The sequence below is a fragment of the Pleurodeles waltl genome, chromosome 3_1 (assembly GCF_031143425.1).
Source record: "Pleurodeles waltl isolate 20211129_DDA chromosome 3_1, aPleWal1.hap1.20221129, whole genome shotgun sequence".
In the NCBI taxonomy this organism is placed as follows: Eukaryota; Metazoa; Chordata; class Amphibia; order Caudata; family Salamandridae; genus Pleurodeles; species Pleurodeles waltl.
Window position 1 is genome coordinate 278,502,640 of NC_090440.1, and position 17,277 is coordinate 278,519,916.

Here is a 17,277-nt window from a genome sequence, read left to right on the forward strand (position 1 = left end):
TTTTGCACGCCAAATACACATGCGGTGATTCTCTATGGCAGAGGTCAGGCGCGTTAGATCGGGACAGTCAAAGCGATCAGGATTCCCTTTTTTGTCGGGGCTCACGCTCAAGATGCAACATACATGTTTATATTATAAGGAAACCCCTTTTATTTATTAATATCAAGGCCTACAAAATAGCTAATTCGAGTAAATGATGCCAGGTGTTTGCGACCCAGTTCCAGTGCTTAATTTGTGCTTGTTGTTTCCGGTGCTGAGCACCGGCACTTATTTTTGAGGGCCGGGGCTTAATCTTCTGCCTCAAGCATTTCCTGGGAGCAAAAGACACACATAGGAAAGGCGGAGGAAAGGAAAAACGAAAAACCGTCACAAAAGGAGAAAGTAGAAAGCTGCTAGAGTGAGCTGAAGGGCAGGGAGTGTATGTTTATGGATTAAAGAGGCTCGAGATGGCTTCAGGATTCCGCTGCCTCAGTATTCCGTGTTCCCACATTTAATTGCAGCAGCCGCATGTTTAGAAGGAGGTCTTTGGGCACCGGCACGTCTTGATTTACAAATTAAGCACTGCCCAGTTCAAAATGTTGACCTGCCTGACATCAAACAGATAACAAGTCAGTTTTAGTTTAAATTAAATTTGACAGAATGAAGAAATGCTAGTGTTCTTTGAAACATAAGGATGACACAAACGCGGAAATTCATGCCATCTTTATTACATTACATTTATTCGTAACGTTAGGCAATGTTTTCTCTAGTAAGCTGCATGCAACACATATATAGTTCCTTGAAGTTCAGTATCCCTGAAGCGTAGGTTACTGCAGAGTAAGGCTTTGCAAGTCACAGTGTTCAGCTTCAAGGTCTTGGCCAAAATTTCCGACAGAAATTACATCCACTAACATGTATCTCCTAATTCAGACATATTCATGATGGGCTGAGCTGTCCAATACTGCTGATGGTCATGATTCCTTAACTGTTAGAAAGAAAGTTACATTCATAAACAATTGTTCTGGGGTGAAAGAATACTCCTTTGTTGTAGCAGCGCTTGAAGCCTTGTAAACGCTAGTTTATGAAATTGTAAAGTAATCCAGGAGCAATTAAGGTTCGGAAATGAAAGGCTGCTTTAGATCACGGTCGAAGAGGATATGCTTCAGAGCAGGTGACCAGGAGTGAATGTGTTGTAAATACATCTCTAGAAGATTGGAAGGTTGCATTTACGTGTTTCCCTTCAGAACTTAGCAGAACAGAAAAATAAGTATTTTCCCCAATTCTGCATCACCAATAATCCCCCGAAATAAGAATGCCTCTTTTTTGGATGGTGTCTATATAGGTTATGATCAGTCTCTGGTTGGCCAGTTTGTCATTATATGTGGCAAATGCAGAACAAAATAACGTTAGGGGTGTGCAAGTTTTTATTACACTAGCTAAGTCTTCCATGTATTCTGATTATTGGCGTACAAGTAGATTCCGCTTTAACTCCATCTACACCATAGTGTGGTTTTGTCCACAAACTGGGAAATTACCTCAGGATTACTAGTTGGCACTGAAAACGGATGTGCAGTTTTAACACAAGTTAATTTTAATATTTTTTTCTTTGACACTTCTAAAATGGATGTATTTTGTTGATCTTTATTTTTCTTGGAATAACTTAAAAAGGGAGCGAAAATTCACATTTAGAAAACTTCATGAACAAAGATGAGGAATTGTTGTATTTGCAAGAAATTTAAGGTATAAAAACCTTTGCACACCTCTAGAAATCATTAAAATTCAAAGTGCTACCTGCTGAACGACAGTATGCATTATTAACAATTGGAGAAGGAGACCTATTTTATTTTTATATCTTACAGTACTTGATCATTTAAAGAAACATATTTACAATTCTAACTTGACTTAACATTCTAACTTTATATTAGACAGCCACAACCGAGGGTCATTTGACTTTATGAATCCATTCATCCCTTTAACTAGCACACTTCACTGTTTCTTTGATTTCACTCATCACACAATCACATTCAGAACAACATTATCAAACATTACGAACGAGACATACATAAAACACAGTAAGTGGAAAGTACAAATAAATATTCTTGTCAATGGTTTGCATGAAAAAACACGTAAAGTATCATGTAAAATAATTCAGGGAGTGGTAAGAAATCGCTCTGTCCGGGCTTGAAGCTGGCATCATTTGTTCAGGGGGTTAGAGAGACATCAGCAGTGCCTTCTAGTGGTTGGGGTTCAGAGTATTCCAGCGTCAGGTTTTGCTCTCAAGATCCTCTCTGACAAATACAAAATGCACTCCTGAAAGCTGCCTTCTTCTCAAGGCTTGGCTTGTTCGTTTTCATGTGGTCCTGCATGATTTTATCTATTGATCACGTTTTGCCTTAAATGTAGAGGGGCGTCTCTTGGCCGGTTAGCAGTCTGAACATGGCCGCAGGCATCGTCTTCATGTGAATCTGTGGACAAATTAGCAAAGCATAAAAATGAGGAACATCTCGACCTAGCAATAGGTAATATCTAATGCTGCCACCAGGTAGTCACCTTCTTGCAAATTAAATATTGAAAATATCATGTTGCATAAACCCTTCCAATTTTTAAATACAAACATATTTTGAGTCACTTCATACACTGAGAGTTCGACAACCTCTCTACCACTCAATTACTGAAGAAAAGACAAATTTAAGGGCTGCATTCTGAAAGCAGATTCAAATCAGGGCCCTTCCTTACCGTCACAATTGGTCAGGGGTTGGATTAATGATTCAATTAATTACCAATAACTGCATTACGCAGAGTCCATCTCTCACTTTAAGTACATCACGAGGCAGCTGTCTTCTAGACACACCCCTCCATCAATGTTTTCCCATTATAAAAGTCCCCCTCATCCAATTCCATATCCTATTTAGTTGTCTCAAGCCATGTACTATACAGTTGGTCTTTAAAAAACCGGGAGGGACTGAATAATCAAAGTGAGAGGCAGACTGTGTGTCATGTAAATACCGGTAAGTAATTGAAGTATTACCACCTCGTACCCCTCGCTTTGCTAAATTGCATTATGAGATATACCCAGGCCAAGGGACCAGAGCTACTGTAAGTCAGTGCTCAAACATCTTCCAATCTGAATTCAGTTCTCTTCCTATTCACTTCACAGACGAAAGAAGTCTAGAACCAAACGTGCTCTACCTCAGCTTCCTGCATAACACTGTAAGATAGAATGTTTATTGCGTTTGGGAGTTATGGGACCACAATGGGTAACGTGTTGGATGTGATCCCTGATGACTGAGTGACACAAGTACCTACCTGCCTACGACATCTCATGGGGCATAGTAAAAGTCCTTTAAAACACTGTTGTAACCAGAAACTTTCCAGCAACCAAAGTCTGGCATTTTCAGTGTGATAAGGAAAATGTAGGAAGCAACCTCTTTTTTGATGTATTGTTGTTGAACCCCCTGAGGAATGGAGGTATCCATACAAAGTATCCTCCTCATTCCCTCTTTCTTCATTCAATTATAATAATATGTACTGCCTTCAGCAACTGACAGAACAAGTGAAACTATGCCTGCAGAAACTGTCATGCCTGTCATTTCTCATTTTTAATCAAGATCCGGGCACTGGCAAAAACTACCCCACAATGGCAAGCACCACGGATATATGTGCTCTAGCATCGGTCAGAGCCAACCACGTATTGTTTGCTTGGAGAGAGCAATGACACTATTGAGAGAGCTATTTTCACGCTCACCCCATACTTCACATGTCTGTTTAACTAAAGCAAATAAGATCTTCATATTAACGGTGACCCTGGAGGGTACCCTGGTACTGTGGGAAGCCCTTCAGTAGCGCTATATTTGTATTGCTCTTAATACCAGGAAACATCTATAAAAAAAGTTCTATGAATCAGCAGCATAACACCCATTATGCATCACTTATTACAGTCATATGCACCCAAAGAAAATGAATGCCAACCTGGCATTTATTGATTTAGTTGTTTTCTCCATATTACGCTTTATACCGGTCCACTTTCCTAGAATTACTCTCCACAATCTATGTGCTGTATTAATGCCGAAAGTTAAGAAGGTCCGTCCTCCCTGAGATAACCATATTAGGGATTAGAGTTTCCAGTCTTTTTGTACCGCAGTCAAGCAGGATAGTGGTTTGTGAGAAATAACTTTACTCAACTCTATTGAGGTTTGGACAACACACAAGTAAGCATACTTTTCATGGACATGGGCAGTCTGACCCCTGAACTGCCTCCCTCTACAGGGTGACTAGGTGTAGATTGTAGAAACAGCATGTTAGAGATATCCTCATGTGTTACTGGAATATAGTCATCATAATGTAGTCTGGCAGTTCTTCAGTGGTGACGTGCCAGTGATGCAACATGTCAACAATGTCTTGCCATATAATTGCATGTGACATGACAACGTCATCAAAGCCCTATGCTCCATTTTGGATTAAGCCTTTTGACAGTTATGTGAAACCTGGAACAATTGCATGCAGAAATAGGAAATACATATTAAGAATATATAAGGATATTAGTGGTGCTCCTCTGCAATTAAGGTACTCGTGATTCCTTACAAGAGACTATAGCTCACCTATGGAATTGCATTTCACAACAAAATTGAAGGTGTCACTGCTCCTCCACCATTTGTATCAGTTCCAGGAACAACTTATTTTATTAGCCTAGGTGGAAAGAGTTATTTGAGGCATATTTAGATGCCATCGACGGGGATACACTTAGCAACAAAAAGAAAAAAAGCAATTCACATACATAATTTAGGCTCTGAAGAAATAACTGTTATGACAACTGCACCGCCACAAGAAGCAGGAATTCAGCTTAGTCAAAAGAATGATGCTGGGGGATTTATAAATACAGAGACTCTCGAATATGCTGCCTTAATCCTGACACTATATAAATGATTATCACCATACAGAAATGTTGTTTTGGAAAGACGTACATTTCTAAAAAGAGCACAGCAACACTGAGAATTCATTGATGATTTTGTTTCTGAATTGAGAATGTTAGCCACCACCACATCCAATTATCACGAATTGTAGGTTTCAATAATTTGTGATCCACTAACAGAGTGAACTTTCATTAAGAAAATTCAAAAAAGATTACTATTTACGGACGGCCCAAACTTTGAATCAGCTTTGAGTATTGCCATGGTCATTCAGAATTCTGATGTTTATTTAGGGAAATCTTTGCACAAGGAGATGTTTTCTCTTGCAAAAGGGTAGAGACTCCAGTTGGAAGCAAAGACCCCAGAAAGTCAAGCAAGTAAAATGGAGCATCACTCTGCTCAGCTACCTGAGACACAGATGGAGGACAATTGTAGTTGTTTTAGATTTGGAAGTCATATAGGATCTGACAAAACTTATCCAGCAATGTTTCAAACCAGTTTTAAGTGCAGGCAGGAATGTCACTTTGAGATACTTTGCCCAAGTGTGTACAAATCTGTGATATCAAGTGTGGATGACCTAGATGAGAATGGTGAGGTGGTTGTTCTTACCTTAACTAGAGCAATGAAGAGAGCGGCCAAGTTGGGATAGGGGAAAAAACAGGAGCATGTGTCTTTTCTTAGTTCATCCAAGAGGAAACTGGCATATTGCAAGATTCATGTAAATGGGGTAGAAATACAAATCATTGCAGACTATGGTTCCCCTTTTACAGCGATAGGCCTGGATACGTTTAAAACAATTTCGACCATTAGAATTGAAAAATAAAACATGTCAAAATATTTGCATATGGTGGAAAAAGGATTAATATCGAAGGTATTTCCTGCTGTGTTGCCCTTAGGAAGAAAATCACCCCATAGCATAATGTATGTGGCATGTGAAGGCTCAAACTTATGAGGGTGGGATGATCAAGGGGAACTTTAAACCATTTTGGATCTCAATCATACTGATAGAGTTCGGGCTTCCAGCATAGGTTGTTTTGAAAGGGAATGCAGTGCCTGTAGATCACAAAGTAAGAAGGGTGCTATTAAGTTTAAGGCAAAGTTTATGGAAGGAGTTTGCCAAATTGTGTGGCCTTAATATAACAGAACCTGTTGAAAGCTCAGAGTGGTTGTCTTTGTCTATCAGTTGTAGAATGTTTATATACGAAAAGTATGTGTTACTAACTGTAGATGGGCTACTTATCTGGCTGAAATTTCTTGTGCTTGGCTGCCACAGAAGACCACAGGCAGAACTGTAGTGGTTGTCTAGCAGGATTTTGCTCTAGGGATGGCACCATGGTTCAGCATGGAGCCAGATTATGTTCTGCAGGATGCGGACTGGCAGAGCATCTGTGGAGAACATAATAATGTATGGTGAGAAACCACTGTGCTGGGTAAAAAAAAAAAAAGAGTTTCAAAATGATGCAGCTGTATGTTGTTCAAACTTGGGATTGGAAAGGAAATTGGAATTACTCCTACACTGTTTGGGTGCATAGAGCCATGAAGTCCTAGAACATCACCCCGAGTTAGGTGGGGAAGAAGATTGAGGTTTGAATAAAGAGATTAGACCCTTATTATCTTCACAAAATTAGCACAATTTTAGAATGATACCACTTTGGTAAGAGAACATAAAGAGATGGTGAAACTATTGAGGATTTCATTTTGGTTCTCAGGGAATTAACAGCCACTTGCAAATTTGAAGGATTATGCAATGAGCGCCTAAGAGAACAGCTTCTCCTTGTGTGATATTGAAAGAGTAAAAGAGGCAATATGGTTAAAGGATAATCCTCTATTGAGCGAAGTTCTACTCACTGCAAAGCAGACTGAACATGTCATGAATGAAGAAATTAAGAAGGACACCAATAAAAAAATCAGATAGTAAGTGATATGTAATGCAATAAAAGAGAAGGGAACAGATGTTGCAAGAGAGACTGAGAGAAATTTTAAAGGTCAGTGTTTCAGATACGTCACATTGTTGATGCAAAAAGTTGTCCACCTACAAGGTGAGATGCAATAAATGTGAGTGGAAAGGACACTACGGGGGTCATTCTGACCCTGGCGGCCGGTGGCCGCCAGGGCCACCGACCACGGGAGCACCGCCAACAGGCTGGCGGTGCTCCCGAGGGCATTCTGACCGCGGCGGTTCAGCCGCGGTCAGAAAGGGTAAACCGGCGGTCTCCCGCCGGTTTACCACTGCACTTCAGAATCCTCCATGGCTGCGGAGCGCGCTCCACAGCCATGGGGATTCTGACACCCCCTACCGCCATCCTGTTCCTGGCGGGTCTCCCGCCAGGAACAGGATGGCGGTAGGGGGTGCCGCGGGGCCCCTGTGGGCCCCTGCAGTGCCCATGCCCATGGCATGGGCACTGCAGGGGCCCCCGTAAGAGGGCCCCGCAAAGTCTGCTAAGCAGACACTGAAATACGCGACGGGTGCAACTGCACCCGTCGCACCCCTGCAACTACGCCGGCTCAATTCTGAGCCGGCGTCCTCGTTGCAGGGGCATTTCCTCTGGGCCGGCGGGCGCTCTTTTGGAGAGCGCCCGCCGGCCCAGAGGAAATGTCTGAATGGCCGCCGCGGTCTTTTGACCGCGGTGCGGTCATTCAGCGGCGGTACCTTGGCGGACGGCCTCCGCCGTCCGCCAAGGTCAAAATGACCCCCTACATGTTTTGCTGCAAGAGTGACAAAACTGAGAAAGAATATCAAGGTGGTTGCTGAAATATGTGAGGAAGTCATACTTCAGATGAGGAAACAAGACTGTGGTAATCCAAAGGACATGATAAAGCTTGAAAGCACTGAGGGTGAAGTCATGTTTGACTCATGCTCATGTTTCACCAATGTATCAAAGCAAGCATTTTGTATGGTGGGAGAGTATATCTGAATAAAATGGACATTCGACCTGAGGGTATAGAGGTCAACATATAAAGTCAAAGAGTTACTTTCAAAGAAAAATTAAGTACAAAGGCAGTGGGCAAGATCTACGTTTCAGACAAAGGAGACAAAATACTGGGATGACCTATACAAAATGATTTTGGAGTACATTCAAACTCCAAGGCGTAACCCTAGGCCCAGATACAACCAGTGAAACAAAGTACAAACATATATTGTTTGGAATACAATTCCCATGGGCTTTTGGGGATGAGTTGGTATGTCTTAAAATGTACATGCAAACAATCAGGTTAAAAGAAGTGTGATGCCTGTAGCATCAAAACTGAGGAAATTGCCTATGAGTGTACAGGACGATGCCCAGAACGAACTAAAAAAAGTATGCACGTCTGGGATGCTAGAATCAGTTGGAGCAACAGAGTAGCTTCCTCTATTGTAGTGGCTTGCAAGGTAGATGGGAAGATGCGTCTATGTGTAGATAGCAGAGCTTTAAAAAAAAGTAGTGGTGGTGGACTGATTTCCACTACAAAATATCTCAGAAATGATGGCCAGTTTGGCTGATGCCAAGATTTTCTTCACCCTGGATATGGCATTAGCCAAGTATAGCTACATCAGGACTCCCAGGATCTCACAGTCTTCACCAAATCCTTAGGTGCCTACAGGTTCAATTACATGGTCTTCAGGTTAGTGTCCATGGCCCCTTTCTTACAGAGGCACATGTCATCCTTGTTGAGATCCATCCCAGAACTGTTCTTTTAGCATGATGACGTACCTGTCATAGAGATGATATGAATGAGCATGACAAAAGGATGAGATTGATTTTAAAGATGTTGATGGATCAATAATGAAGGAACAAAAGGGAAGATCGAGGTGTAAAGTTAATTATTTAGAACAGTGTGTGAAGGTGAGGGGATTGAACTTACAAAAGAGTGACTTACACCATAATTAAGATGTCTTCACCTAAGAATGAAGAAGAACTATGCTCTCTCTTAGGTAGGAGTGAATTTTACATCAAATTCATAGACAACAAGGCTAATGGGATGATCAATATGAGTGTTCTATTAACCCCTTCCCCGCCATGGACGTAATGGTTACGTCCATGGCAGCGCACGTGTGGCGCCATGGATGTAACCATTACGTCCTGCTACCCCCCCCCACCTCTCCAGGCCAGGGCTGAAAGGGGAATCCCTTCCCCTTCAACCCCCGATCCCCCCGCCCCCCCTGTGACGTCAGCGTGCGAGCGCGCACTGACAATCACAGAGCCTCCCACATCGCGCTGGAAACCACTAGGCACCAGGGATCTTTTTTTTGCGCTGTCACGCAAGGGGAGCGACCTTGTAGGCAAGGGTCGCTCCCCGGGGGGGGTGGGGGTGGGAATTTATTTTAGGCCATTTCTGCCCCCCCTGGGGGCAGAAACCACTTGGCACCGGAAGTTTTTTTTTTTGGCGCGAATGTCACGCAGGGGGAGCGACCCCGTAGGCAAGGGTCGCTCCCGGGGAGGGGCTGGGGGGGGTGGGGGAGGGAGAAATTTATTTTAGGGCATTTTTGCCCCCCCTGGAAGCAGATCGGCCTATTGTTATTAGGCCGATCTGCCCCCAAGGGGGGCAGAAACCGCTAGGCGGCAGGGCAATTTTTTTTTGTGTGTTTTTTTTTTTTTTTTTTTTAGAGATGGGGAGCGACCCATTAGGCAAGGGTCGCTCCCCTGGGGGGCAAATTGTATTTAGACCATTTCTGCCCCCATTGGGGGCAGATTGGCAGATTTTAGGTCAATCTGCCCCCAAGGGGGCAGAAACCACTAGGCACCGAGAATTTTTTTTTTGGCGCCAATGTCACGCAGGGGGAGCGACCCCGTAGGCAAGGGTCGCTCCCGGGGGGGGGGGGACAAATTTATTTTAGGCCATTTCTGCCCCCCCTGGGGCCGGCTGAGCTAGAGGCCAAAATCCACAGGTAGGCACTGTTTTCTATGAAAAAATGTGATGTGTCCACGTTGTGTTTTGGGTCATTTCCTGTCGCGGGCGCTAAGCCTACCCACACAAGTGAGGTATCAATTTAATCGGGAGACTTGGGGGAACGCTGGTTGGAAGGAAATTTGTGGCTCCTCTCAAATTCCAGAACTTTCGGTCACCGAAATGAGAGGAAAACGTGTTTTTTTTAGCCAAATTTTGAGGTTTGCAAAGGATTCTGGGTAACAGAACCTAGTGAGAGCCCCACAAGTCACCCCATCTTGGATTCCCCTGGGTTTCTAGTTTTCAAAAATGCGCTGGTTTGCTAGGTTTCCCCAGGTGCCAGCTGAGCTAGAGGCCAAAATCCACAGGTAGGCACTGTTTTCTATGAAAAAATGTGATGTGTACACGTTGTGTTTTGGGCCATTTCCTGTCGCGGGCGCTAGGCCAACCCACACAAGTGAGGTATCATTTGTATCGGGAGACTTGGGGGAACGCTGGGTGGAAGGAAATTTGTGGCTCCTCTCAGATTCCAGAACTTTCTGTCACCGAAATGTGAGAAAAACGTGTTTTTTTAGCCAAATTTTGAGGTTTGCAAAGGATTCTGGGTAACAGAACCTGATCAGAGCCCCACAAGTCACCCCATCTTGGATTCCCCTAGGTCTCTAGTTTTCAAAAATGCACAGGTTTGGTAGGTTTCCCTAGGTGCCGGCTGAGCTAGGGGCCAAAATCTACAGGTAGTCACTTTGCAAAAAACACCTCTGTTTTCTTTCAAAAAATGTGATGTGTCCACGTTGCGTTTTGGGGCACTTCCTGTTGCGGGCGCTAGGCCTACCCACACAAGTGAGGTATCATTTTTATCGGGAGACTTGGGGGAACATAGATTAGCAAAACAAGTGTTATTGCCCCTTGTCTTTCTCTAAATTTTTTCCTTCCAAATATAAGAGAGTGTGTAAAAAAGACATCTATTTGAGAAATGCCCTGTAATTCACATGCTAGTATGGTCACCCCGGAATTCAGAGATGTGCAAATAACCACTGCTCCTCAACACCTTATCTTGTGCCCTTTTTGGAAATACAAAGGTTTTCTTGATAGCTATTTTTCACTCTTTATATTTCAGCAAATGAATTGCTGTATACCCAGTATAGAATGAAAACGCACTGCAGGGTGCAGCTCATTTATTGGCTCTGGGTACCTAGGGTTCTTGATGAACCTACAAGCCCTATATATCCCCGCAACCAGAAGAGTCCAGCAGACGTAACGGTATATTGCTTTCAATAATCTGACATTGCAGGAAAAAGTTACAGAGTAAAATGTAGAGAAAAATTGCAGATTTTTTCACCTCAATTTCAATATTTTGTTTTTTCAGTTGTTATTTTCTGTAGGAAAATCTTGTAGGATCTACACAAAGTACCTCTTGCTGAATTCAGAATTTTGTCTACTTTTCAGAAATGTTGCGCTTTCTGGGATCCAGCACTGGTTTCATGCCCATTTCTGTCACTGACTGGAAGGAGGCTTAAAGCACAAAAAATCGTAAAAATGGGGTATGTCCCAGTAACATGCAAAAGTGTGTTGAAAAATTGGGTTTTCTGATTCAAGTCTGCCTGTTCCTGAAAGCTAGGAAGCTGGTGATTTTAGCACCGCAAACCCTTTGTTGATGCCATTTTCAGGGAAAAAACCACAAGCCTTCTTCTGCAGCCCCTTTTTCCCATTTATTTGAAAAAAACGAAATTTTCACTGTATTTTGGCTAATTTCTTGGCCTCCTTCCGGGGAACCCACAAAGTCTGGGTACCTCTAGAATCCCTAGGATGTTGGAAAAAAGGACGCAAATTTGGCGTGGGTAGCTTATGTGAACAAAAAGTTATGAGGGCCTAAGCGTAAACTCCCCCAAATAGCCAAAAAAAGGCTTGGCACCTGAGGGGGAAAGGCCTGGCAGCGAAGGGGTTAAAAGGCAAGGCAATATTTTTATGGAGTAAGGATAAGCTTAAAGACAACAAAGATTCTTCAGCACAACTCCCAAACTGAAATGGGTTTGAGTGAATGTAAGGTGATTGTAACCACTGATGCAAGTTAAAAGGTTTGAGGGGGCTGTGCTTACACAAGATAGCTACTCTAGAGAGGAGTCAAAAGTGACTATAAGCATTTGTCTCAGGAGCACTTGAGTGGTCTGAATCTAATTAGCCATGGAGAAAGAGGTGCTAGCTGTGAACTGGGCCTGAAAATGTTCAGGAGTTTTCTGTTTGACATAAAGTTTAAAGTACAGACTAACCACACGTCATTAACAGAAATATTCATGAAAAAGTGTTCAGATGCAATATCAAGTAAGATAAAATGCTGGGTGATCAATTTACAAGAGTTTACAATTGAAGTACAATACATTCCTGAAGAAAAGAATAAAGCAGCAGACTGCTTGTCCAGGACGGTAGAAGAAGGTGATCAAGATAATGAGAGTGAAGGTAAACTAGAGGATCAAGACTGGTCTTTGGAAAAGATATGTGTTGTGACACAGGGTGTTATGCCAGAACAGAAGAGGGGTTCTTGGAACAAAAATGCAACCTATTGTGACTAAAAGCTTCTCACTATAGGTCCACTGGTTGAATACTGAAGCCTTCCTTGATGTATGAAGGTATGGCTCAGGAATGCAACAGCCCATGGGACCCTATTACTGAGCAGCCACCTTTGATGGGGTCATACTCTGCCTCATAAAACTCCTTTCCTCTTGTCCAACTACAATATCATACATGACAAAACACCACTAAGTTGCCAGTTGAATTGGTGATCAAGAGTACCAGCCTCAGTTTATTTGAATTCTCAGACTACTGAACTTGACACATGGGACCCGATTTCCAATATGGCAGATGCATATTTTCGAGGATTGATTAACTCATCAAAATGTGCATGTGCATTACCTCATCAAACTGGCCCTTTCTCACAAGCTGAACTTAACAGAGCAAGAGTTGAGTCCTCCTTCCATTTATTAATACTAGGTCAGTGGCGTATGGTAGCTACTCTAGCATTCATTGCCTTCCTTAAAATATCTATAATGAAATGGCAGGGGCTACTGATGCCAGCTGCTCTGGTCCTCCAAACATATGGTTGTGAAATATCATCTGCCTTGGTTGGTCTCAAAGGATCACATCTTGACAAATACAATTTCATTGCTAACTCTTATTTGTGGTGCATATTTATGTGAATGAAGGAATTACCAGGTTCTGTGCACTCTACCACTCTGGATCTGACCTTACATAAAAAATATGTGCATGGTTTATCAACATGTGTGTATTCTAAGTTGTGCCCGCATAAAACAATTGGCATTAGTGTAAAATCAGTATGGAAAATCATCCAAAATAGATTGTTTTTCAATCTCTGAACATGCAGATGATTAAGAACTCCTATCTGGCTCTTTTTGCTTTTTTTCTCTTTTTTTTAAACCAGTCTTTCTTGCTCAATTCCCATTGCCACCTCATTGTGGGGAGACAGACTAATGTTTTCTCACTTCAAACACATACAACAATCCAATGCCCACCATGGGACAGCTCTCCTCAGCTGCCTCATAACATTCTGTAAGTGTGCCTTAATTATGCCTTAATAGGTGGTACACATATGTCTGTCATGGTGTGATTTACATTGTGTGCTGTGGGTCCAAATGCAGTATGCTTAAGCACTGCTTCCTTCACAATACAAATACATAAATAGAAACGTTCGAGAATATCTCAAAGTGCAATAGGCCATAAAGTGAAAACCATCAAAAGACCTACCCTGGAAATCAAGACGTAATATTCAGAAAATAGCCTCACAATCATTCTCTGGTGCAGCAATAGCATAATGGAACTTACTACCAACTGAAATATGAACAGCTGAATCAATACAAATCTCTTGGGGGAAAAAATGTATATGTTTCTCTTTCAAAATAACATCAACAAAGACGAGTTCCTATTACCATTAATATATCTTCAATTGACTAATAGCTCCACTCTCTCACAAGTCCATACCGGGTTGCCCCACTAGCTTTTTAGTATGTCAACGTTGCCCACAATATATTCGGTTGTTATATCGTGTTCCATGTAATGCTGAAGCCTATAAAATGCCCCTTGTGTGCACAGGGAACGGACACCCTTGGGTAGAGCCCACTCTACAAGAATGCATTACTAAAATGAATAGATGCTGCTACACTACGTGAAATCAATCAGTTATCCGTTTCCCATCGATGCATTTCTTTCTCTAAAATTTAAAATTATAGGACGTGGCAGATGGGTACGGTGGTGCGTTTAAGTATCGCCACCATTATTATTATATTTTTAGGAGATCCCCATGTATCTATACATCTGCTTCTCTTACAGCCTTTTCCCTTTTTTGAGGTGAATGTTGTTGTGTGATTGTCCTCGCCCTCCACCTGGCTCAGATTTTAATTTCTTTTAGCTTAATTGCCTCTATTTGGCTGCTGTTTGAAAGTAAACATGTTCCAAACTATGGTGGCTTTAGCGCCATACATAAAATATTGAAAGTAAAGTGTATACGCTTTTCTTCCTAGTTTTTACTTGAATATTGTTTTATAACTTAACGTAATACCTAATAATTATGCTATATTGTTGATAGCCTAGCTACATAATATATATTTTTCAATATCTACCTGATACACATTTCCTTGTGCTGTTTAAAGGCGACCAATATGGCGTTCAAATTCTCACACGCGGCAAGACGAGAGCCTTATTGAAAACAGTGCGAAGAAATGTTTTCACCTACCTTCCAGGGGGTGCATTTTGGTATTATTGAAGAGGCGAGGCTACCAGCAATACGATATACAGAGCCTGCTCCTATTATTAGTTAATAATTGAATGTATTCTCAGCAGAAAAGAAAAAGCAGCCTGAATCACCATTAAACCAAATGAGATCCTGCTAGGGCCACAGCACTGTCTAAAGTGCATTCACTGAACCCAATATTTACCCAACTTGAAAATAGGTTATTTCTGGTCCGGGAGGATCTGTTCCTTTCTTTTTGGCAACTTGACAGCATATTTTAACTCAAAAAATCTCAGCGTTAGTGCATGTTTTGATAACACCGAGCTCAGAGACACAAGAAGGCAAATACTACCCTTTATTTCCAAGATTCCTTGTGAGCAAAATGTACAATACTCGAAGATATTTCTACATAATGTATACACACAAAAGGTCAGCACGGCTCAGAAAATGGGATCGGGATATGGCCACCGGTATTTTAATGTAAAACTATTATATGGCCCAAATATCGTAATATACTGATCACCGTTCTTTTAAAGGGCTTTTAATTTAAATTTACAAAAAGAACTTTGCATTTGCACTAATATCCAAATGGAGAAGGACGTTCACTCGAGTCACAAGATTATATGGATTGTAAAAAGTATTTCTGTGAATGAATTAAATTAATAAGGACAAGAAGAATAAGAAGAATATTGCATAAGAATAATAAAAATTTCATTACGAATAATAGAAGCAATAAATACATATGTTTAAGCACTATCAACCATATCAGCCCTGCATTTGGAGAGCCTACCAATTTTGAATGAGACATAAAAAGCTCAATAAGAAAGGCCACTAATTCCGTGCTTTCCTGATAATATTCTCTTCCACATAAATGATTTCTCTACAGGAATACTATTCATAAAATTATGTCATCTAGTAAAGTCCCCTTATTTGAAAAACACACTTGTCATCAATTTGCACCAATTTGCATTGCGTTTGCTATTGAGCGTGCAATTGATCCATCTGTACAGTTAAAGCAGGCTTGTGGTCTACTTATTGTAGTAGGAAAAACGTCTTCCCGAAATGCAGAACAGCCTTAATTTCTCTAATGACTCCCTGATTGAAATGTAATAGTGTAAATACAAGTACCAATTATGATTGGTTGAATGCTGACTCTGGCTCAAATCCCACGTTGTTTCGGCCATTCCGGGTTTGTTTAAGGAATGTGCAGGTGCTTGCATGTGCAGGTAATGGAACCAAGGCCCCATTAATGCTACAGTACTCCACCTCTTCCTGTGAACTCCACACTATTTGTCAATCATTTTACTGTCTGCAGATGCGCAACCTAAAACGCATTTGGAAAGCCAATAGGTCTTACCTAAGCTATTAGCTTTGTCAATGTTTTATAGCCATTCTGCCAGTCTGTTGCGGAACATGGGCAAAAGTAGTTTTAAAAAGTGCTATGCTGCGGCATGTGCTGGCTGCATAATAGGGCTTTTTAGGGTCAAGCGCACACGCGCTCTGGCCCCTGATGTAATCTCTCTGTGGGCTTTTAACCACGCCCATCAGTTTGGTTGGTTCGTAGGCTTGCCTTTATAAATTTGCTTGATTTCATTTGTGAAAGGCATGCACCTGTGCTGTCGAGGTGGATTTTTAGCCCACCTCGACAGCACAGTACAATACTGAAAACATAGCATGCTCCATGTTTTCAGCATGGCTTCTGGACTACTTTTCTTTTTATTTACTACGAAGCGCAATCTCGCTAGGCAGTAGTCAAGCACTTTGCATGACATCGACCCTGTTACATAGATAATTGCACAACTGCGGATACGTTTGACTGCGAGCAAACTTCTGTTTCCTTTTGTGTGCTCTTTCACGCTCATGCTCCTGGCGTGGCGCTCTAAATCGGCTCACTTATGTAAAAATATATTACTTTTCATTTTCAATTTATGTGGCAAGAAAAGTCTGGTTAGGGCTTTACACCGCTAATAGCTCTAAGTCAAACAAGTGTGAGACCCATTGCATTACAAATGCTTGTTATTTATTGATCCCCTGAAGCAACATAAGGGATGGGGGAAGGACACAACAGAGGGAAGAAGGTGAAGGAGGCAACAGAGGAAAGGAGGGCAGGAGGTCACATAGAAGAAAGGGATGCTGGTGGGGAGGAATACAAAAAAGCTCAGTGATGCAGACAGTCATTATAGAGCTCTTTTAATTGCTCCAAAGGCAACATGGAGTTAGAGGCAAGGAAGTGGGGAAGAACAATGAAAATGGACGGTATGCAGGAGGGGCTGGGACAAGCAGACAGACAATAAGGGGCGAGGGCTTGGGACAAGTACAAGAGAGGATGGGAGGGAACCAAAGAGGCAAGTGAACGGACAAAGGAGTGCTTGAGGGACGCGTGTGGGCAAGTGGACGAACAAGTCAGGGTGGTTAAAAGGGGCTTGGGCCAAGCAGACAAACAACAGTGGGTGGTCAGAAGGGGTAGGGGCAAGCAGACAGACAATTGAGGGTGGAAGGGAAGGGCTGCAGCAAGCAAACTGACACCACAGGGTTGGCAGTTGTGACTGTGGAGTAACACAGAGGGGCAGAAGTAAACAAAAGAGGCAGCTGAAAAATACACACTCACATAGAGTGGTTGAACAAAAACAAAAATTTGTGTATAAAAAAAAAGGTGCAGTGGAAGCACAAGAGTAATGCGACCATAACCCAGGGGAAGGAAAAACACACAAAAGAGGAAGGGCGCCTACGAAAGCTGTATAATAAGAAGCAAGTAAATGAGAGTGACAATGAAGCCATACGACGTTA

General features: G+C 42.1%; 1 protein-coding gene across 7 annotated transcripts in view; it reads right to left on the reverse strand.

Annotated features, from left to right (window-relative positions):
* Window positions 1-1,387: 1,387 nt before the first annotated feature.
* The window catches only part of APBA2 (amyloid beta precursor protein binding family A member 2), a 1,150,852-nt gene continuing 1,134,962 nt past the window's right edge, over window positions 1,388-17,277 (reverse strand). For all 7 annotated transcript variants that reach the window (XM_069222387.1, XM_069222383.1, XM_069222388.1 and 4 more), the window contains one exon: window positions 1,388-2,444. In XM_069222387.1, coding sequence (XP_069078488.1) covers window positions 2,373-2,444 — 72 coding nt within the window. In that variant the 3' untranslated portion in view covers window positions 1,388-2,372. The remainder of the gene's footprint in view (window positions 2,445-17,277) is intronic.